Here is a 7,218-nt window from a genome sequence, read left to right on the forward strand (position 1 = left end):
CTTCCGGAATAATGAAAGAGTGATGCTTAATGTTTTTGAGTATGAGGAAATCAATGATTTATCGACATGTTTCATTGTCATAGGGGTATATTTTTATTGTATCATAGTGTGTACGCCCATGAAATTCTTTGATGTTTTTCATTCTGAGTGTTTCATTAATGTCACTCCAAGTAACACCAAGTAATGTCCTTGATTATTATTGGGAGGGTCTTAGTTTTGGGTAATTGTTTATTAATATTTTCATCTTGAAAATTCGGATATTGTTGGTTACTTTCTATTGGTTGATCTGTTGAATTTATATCAGCCAATGATAGGCCGCCATTTGAGCTAATATTTGTGTCCATTTCTAAGTCATCTATGTTGTTAATTATGGTGGGGAAATCATTTTCGTATTCATTATCGCTGCTTTTATCATTTAATTTTTTAGATATTGAGTCGAAATCGCCCGATAATCTCCTTTTGGGTTTTGAGATTCTATTTGGCAAAGTATTAATAATTACTTGCCTCGGTATTAGGGGTGAGGATCCAGGTCTACTGATGTAAGCACCTTTCGGTGTTTCTGCGATTTGATTGGTTGAGAGGCTATTTTTAGTGGAGCTTCGATTTGATGTTGGAATATGTGTTTTCATTGAATTATTTCCAACTAGATAAATTTCTTTCAAGTTATTAAATTTATTAGAAGTAGTAATTGGTTCGATTTTAGTAGGCGTTTTGGATTTAGATCCTTTTTTGATAATTTTATAATCCTCTCCCTTGGGAGTTGCATTTGATTCATTTCGAGTTGGCGTCTTTTTGGGCGCCATGTTTGTTTTCTGTTCACGTATTTTTATACGTTCATCATTAGAATTTTTAATATCACTTTTAATTGGTGATGCAGGTTTGGTTGAGTATCCAAGTTTAGAACTCAAGTAATCAAAGCGTTTTTTCGCTGATTCAGTGTCATTTATGACATCGGTTGTTTGCTCCATTGATTTGAGCAATCGTATTGTTTGCATCATTTGATTGAGTTCAAGATTATAGATATCATCAAGGGTTGATGAGTTATCAACTCTAGTTTGCTCTTGATTGTTATCCATGTTAATAATGAAATAAATTGCCTATCACTATTTAGTCCGACAACACTTGGTTGTAATATCAATTATCTAATAGCAATCTGCTGGGATTAATTGAATCACTACGCCACACGGGCATTAATGTAGCTTTCGAATAAAAATCCTGAAAATCAGTCACCCTGAGCCACTTGGGCGTTCTTGACAAGGGAAAGATTCTCGAGATGCTATGTACCCCCTAACACTTAAGAATGGATACAATATGAATTAACGATAATAAATTTAAAGAGCAAACATAAATAGTAAAATAATAATAACATACGTGATATTAATTGATGATAGCCTTGAGGAAGACCTGAATAGTAGGTAATTGCTGGTCTTGAAAAAGACCTTTTGTTTGAAGTATCCAATGCACCGGCTGGCGCAATCGAAGCACAGTTGCCGGCCCGGGAGGGGACCGACTATCCGCAAATATTTAGCAAGATCAAGGAGCACTTACTCGCACAGAGGCTGAGAAAGGAATGTGGGGGGTGGTTTAATGCTTTAATGTAATGGTTATAATCACGGTGCCTGCCTTTCGGCACTTGCCGCTTCATCATAATATAATTGCGTAAGCAACGAACGAAAATGTCGTAATTGGTGTGATACATATGTTATACTAATATATACAAGGAAAAAAATAAATAAAAAGACAAAAAAGATACGGTGAAGAATAAAGTCCGATTATCGTCGTCGTCGTCTTATGTTGCTCGAGGCCTTTAGGCCCCGTAGGGGCCTTTTACCTCTCCATATGGGTTGTTTGGATCTGGGTTGCAAGCATCTAAAATGGAAAGAAGAGAAGAAAAGAGGTGGTGGGCGTGGCTTCAGTGTTCTGCCCGGTGATTGGCTGGGAGGCACTAAGTCGTGTTCTGATGGATCTTATTGCTGTTTTTGGTAGAAATTAAATTTTGAAGGAGATTTAAAACTTCATCATTGTCCAAAAGTTTTTCCAACTCCGCAAGGAGAAGTCTGGCAGCTGGTGCAGTCTGAGATTTCAAAGTAGTACTGATGTTTACAGCTCTGCTGGGTCGTGAGGGAGGGCTCTTTTTGTAGCGTCTGGATTAGTCCGATTAATAAACGAGTTCCGAATAAATACTATTTACAAAAATAAAGTCCTAAGAAGATATACATAAAAGTTATTTACAGCGTTTGATTCGTTGAGTCGAATGAGTGACGGCCAATCAGAAGCGAGATGTGGTATCTGCTAATTTCACGTTAAAAAACGTGAGAAAACGGGAAATTGAACAGGAGGTAGTAAAAAATTTAACAGCCAATGAGAATCGAGTATTCAGAAGAGTGTTGATTCATAATAATTGAATTAAAATTATTAACTAATAAAAGTTGAAATAAAAATTAAGATTTGATATCACTGCCTCGCCTCCCCCCCCCCCCCTAGAGGGCTTCATTGGTGCACAGAGCAGCAGTTTTATCATAGAGAGGGAAAAAATGAATAAAGGTTATAATAATTTGTGGGGTACTACACTGATTAGTAAAAATTAATGCTTAAAAAATTTTGATAAAATGCCATCGGAGAGTAAGAAATTGGTTGAGGGGCTATGATTAATGTTGTCTATAATGAGTTCTAATTTAAATAGATCATTAAAGTTAGCTGCATCGCAATCTATTGCTTTGTTGAAGAATTTGGCTTTTCTGATTTCTAGATAATTTATAAGAGGTGTAATATTTAAGTCTTTGGCTATATCCTCGTTTCTCATGCTTCAGGGAGCTCCAGTAATGCCTCTAAGACTTTTATATTCAAAAACTTGAAGTTTATTTAGATGAGTTTTATGGGCCGTACCCCAGGCTATGGAACCATATGAGAGTCGTCGTCGTTGTCTTGGGTTGCTCAAGGCCTTTTACCTTTCCATCTGGTATTCTGAATCTGAGGTAGTTGCATCTGGGATCTAGAAGAAAAGGAGAGAAGAAAGGAAGAAGAAGGTGGTGGACGTGGCTTGGTGGATATTGCCCGGTGATTGGCTGGATGGCTAAGCTTGGTCTGTAGTGAAAATTTTAGATGTTTTGGAAATAATTAAATTTTGGAGAAGTTCTAGCTCTTCTGCATTGTCTAAAAGTTTATCTAGTTCTGCAATTAAAAGGAGAGATCTGGCTGTTGGTGAGAGTTCTGGTTGGATGGGATTGGAGATAGTAGCTCTAGTATTACGTCTGGATTGGAGGCTCTTTTTTAGCTGGCGGGAGGGACAGCCGGTGTAGTTTGCAGTATGGGAACCGGCACAATTAGCACATGTGGCAGGAGTTGGTCTATCTTTAAGGCACTGGAAACTGCGGTGTGCTCCTGCACATTTGACGCATCTGGGTTCTTTACAACAGGATCGTTGGGTATGGCCGAAGCCCTGGCAGTTGAAGCACTGAATTAGTACCCGCCCACCACGGAACGGCTCGATTCTGATTGGACGCTGGAGATAGTTGCGAGTGGTATAGTGAATGTGGAATCTGACTTTTTTATCATCTTGAAAAACAATGACAAAATCTAGGTCTGCATTAGCATCAGCATTTCTTTTCTTGATTGGGAAAATCTTTGTAGGGATAATGCAAGTCTTGGTCTTTATCAGCTCCTTTCTAATCATCTCACTTGTAGTGTTAGCCTCGAATCCTCTAAACATGAGTTTAGCAGTAACAGTGTTGTGAGGCTTCACTACCTCCTCCACCGGAGGTTCAGGCACAGGGGTAGGCGGCTTGGGTCGAATTGGCTCCGAAAAGAGGGTCTTCGCTTTTGATTTCTTTCGCTTCTTCCTCACCGGGGTGCTTGACGGGGTGGGAGTCGACTGGGTAGCGGCCGGAGTAGAGGAATTCGGCGGTACTGGCTCGGTGGCTTTCAATGGCGTAGTCGAGATCTGATTGGCTGAGGCCCTCGTAGCTTGACTTCTGATTGGCTCTGGGCAGGACTGGTGTGAGGTCTCAACGATGTTTCCCTGGCTAGTAATGGAGTTGCAAGGAGTGGAATTAAGGATCTTATTGCAAGGAGTGGAATTAAGGATCTTATCTCAGCGTGCTGAGATATCATTCAACTTGGCTTGGAAATCAGAACTGCTTACGGTTTGAAGAAAATTCTCCAAATCAAATTTGGGTGTGGAAGATGAAGGAGTATTGGGAGAGGCAGTCGGCGTAAAACGCTTTCCACCTCTTCCAAAACGATGAGAAGACATCACAGGAATGAAAATGAATTTCGCCCTACTCTCAATTCGGGACAGAAAATTCAAAAATAAACAGCAGTGTAGCACGCCTTACTCTCAATTCAGGACGTACGTGACCGTGTTAAACAGTATTGAACTCACGACTTACTCTCAATTCAGTACATGAGTCAACAAACAGGAGCGCTTCGAAACACGACTTACTCTCAATTCAGTCAATGATCGAATGGCATATGAGAGAATGGGCCTAATGCACATTATATATAATAGTCTTTTATTTTTTAATGAAAGATTTGAGTATCTACCAATGAGAAATCTAAGTGCAAAGGATGCTTTTTTTGCTTTAGAGATAGTGTTCACAATATGTTCATACCATGTTAGTTTATCATTTATAATTATGCCTAAGTATTTAGCATTGTTAACTATGGGAATATTTTCATTGAATAGTGTTAGGTTTTCTGTGATGGGCATTTTGGTTTTATTCCTTCTAATAATAATTAATTGGGATTTTTCAGCATTTATTTTAATTTTCCAGTCTTTGCACCAGTTTTCAATATCAACACAGGTAAGATTTTTTATGGCATTGTTTGGATTTCTAGATTTGGAAATGATGGCAGTACATCAGTTAAGTGCATAATATGCACTTAACTGATGTATTTCATTTTCATTTTTAGGGAAGTCAGCCGTGTATAAAATTGGGCCTAAGATACTCCCTTGGGGTACCCCTGCATTGATCTTCCTAGTGGTTGATAGGTCTTGATTTAATTTAATTTGAAATTTCCTATTAATATCCTTTATGCCAGACCCAATCAAACACTTTGCTTACGTCTAGCATTAGCATTGCTGAAGTTTCTTTTTTATAAAAACCATTGCTAATATATTCTACTATTCTCAGTAATTGTTTTTCTGTAGATAAGTTTTCTCAAAACCCGTATTGCTGATTTGGAAGTAGATTTAGAAAGGGTTTGATGTTGAAATAGATAATTTTCTCAAAAATTTTTGCTATGGTAGGAAGCAGGCTAATCGGCCTGTGATTGGCTGGAATTTTCAGATCTTTACCTGGTTTAGGAAAAAGGATAATAGTAGCTAATTTCCATGAATTTGGAAAATAGTTTAAATTAAGGCAGGAGTTGTAAATATTTACAATAATATCAATATAATTAATTGGGAGCTTTTTCATCATTTGATTATTTATATTGTCTATGCCTGGGGCTTTTTTGTTTTTTAGTTTCCTAATAATTTTTATAACTTCATCTTGATTCGTTTTGGTGTCTAAATTAAGGCTATTGCTATTGATAATATTATCGTATGCCTGATTTACTTTATTGGTAAAAATGGGATTATTAATATCGTTATCAGTGAATTGTTTTTCGATAGTATCAGCGAATATTTCAATTTTTTTCCTTACTATTAACAATTTTGTTACCATTAACCATAAGTGGTTGTTCTGGGGCTTTTTTATTTTTAATCCTTTTTGTAAATTTCCATATGGAGTTATCCTGTATGCAAAGGGATTCCACTTTTTGGTTCCATTTATGTGTTCTATAATCGTTACTAAGTTCTCTAATAATTTTAGTAAGTTTATTTACTTTAGTTTTATCATCTGGATTTTTTGTTCGTTGATATATTTTTCTATATTTATTTTTAGTTGAGATAAGATTTCTGATGTGTTTAGGTAAACAAAGTGATATATCGTATATTCTTTTTGTGCTTGTAGCTGTATTATGTGCTTTATTAATACAGTCATTGAGCTTCTTGATCTCATTATCTATTTGATCAGTATTGTTAAGTTGAGATGTTGAGTCCTCATTTTTGAGTATGTTATGGAATAAATTCCAGTTTGTATTCTTAATATAATCTTCTTCAAGTGTATTTTTGATGAAAATATTGGCAATTACTGGAAGGTGATCGCTGGAGAGATCAGTTACCGTATGGCAATCTATTTTATGATTTGAATTTGTGATAATAATATCTAGAATATCTGATTGATAGTTACTCATTCTTAGTATATAAGTGTGCTCTGTTGGTGCAATAATATTAATATTATTTTCTATAGCGTAGTCTCTTAAGCTGCCCCTACACTATCAAGCCGCTTGATCAAATGCTTGACCCTCCGATTGATGGGAGCTTCAAGCGTGCTTCAATCAACCCTTCAATCTTTTGATCAAAACTCTCTCGTCAGTCGAAGCCGAGAAGTGGAAGCAGAACGGAGTGTGTTGCGATCGTGCTTTTGCTTTTTCGATTAAAAATAATTCTTAATAAATAATAAATCTTTTTTAATTGCTTTTTCGATTACAATGGTGTCGAATGCAGATTTGGGCTTCCTAATCGCAACATTGGTTGCCGTGAAGCGGAAAAAGATGGAAAAGAAAAAACGACGGTGGTCCAAGGAGTACAAACTGAGAAACCGCTTCACTCATGAACATCTCCTAAACTTCCTAAGTGATTCAGAACCAGAGGACTACAGGAACTTTTTGAGAATGGACCAAGAAAGTTTTGATCATCTACTGGATTTACTCCGCCCTGACATTGAGAAGAAAGATACAAAGATGCGTGAAGCGATTCCTGCAAGTCAGAGATTGTCTATCACATTGAGGTACCTGTCGTCTGGCATGGATTTAGAAGATCTCAAATTCACATGCGCCATTGCTCCACAGACTCTGCAACTCATCATAATGGAAACTTGCTCTGCAATGATCAAGGCATTGAAGGAAAACATTCAGGTTAGTAATTATAGCCAAGTAAATCTCTTTATATTTTAAGGAAGAAAGGAAAGAATTACAATTTTACAAATAATTAATACAGACATTTCCCAATTTATGAACATTAGTACTGAACTGAAAACATTAGGGGCACAAGTTCACATTGAACTAAATGAGGAGAAGAACGTAGCAGCATTATCTTCATGAGACGTTGTTTGGTGTTGCCGTTGGTATGATAGGCTTTCTGTTGAAGTGTGCTGTGACGGCACTGACTGGGGG

The 7,218-nt window shown here is 37.0% G+C and overlaps 1 protein-coding gene across 1 annotated transcript; it reads left to right on the plus strand.

Moving 5' to 3' along the window:
* Window positions 1-5,900: 5,900 nt before the first annotated feature.
* Window positions 5,901-7,015, plus strand: LOC147803150 (uncharacterized). The gene has a single exon (XM_087153481.1). The coding sequence runs from the start codon at window positions 6,535-6,537 to the stop codon at window positions 6,997-6,999; it is 465 nt and encodes a 154-aa protein (XP_087009607.1). The 5' UTR covers window positions 5,901-6,534; the 3' UTR covers window positions 7,000-7,015.
* The last annotated feature ends 203 nt before the right edge of the window (window positions 7,016-7,218 follow it).

The sequence above is a fragment of the Parasteatoda tepidariorum genome, chromosome 10 (assembly GCF_982258835.1).
Source record: "Parasteatoda tepidariorum strain Cologne lab strain chromosome 10, Ptep-v5.0, whole genome shotgun sequence".
Taxonomy (NCBI): domain Eukaryota; kingdom Metazoa; phylum Arthropoda; class Arachnida; order Araneae; family Theridiidae; genus Parasteatoda; species Parasteatoda tepidariorum.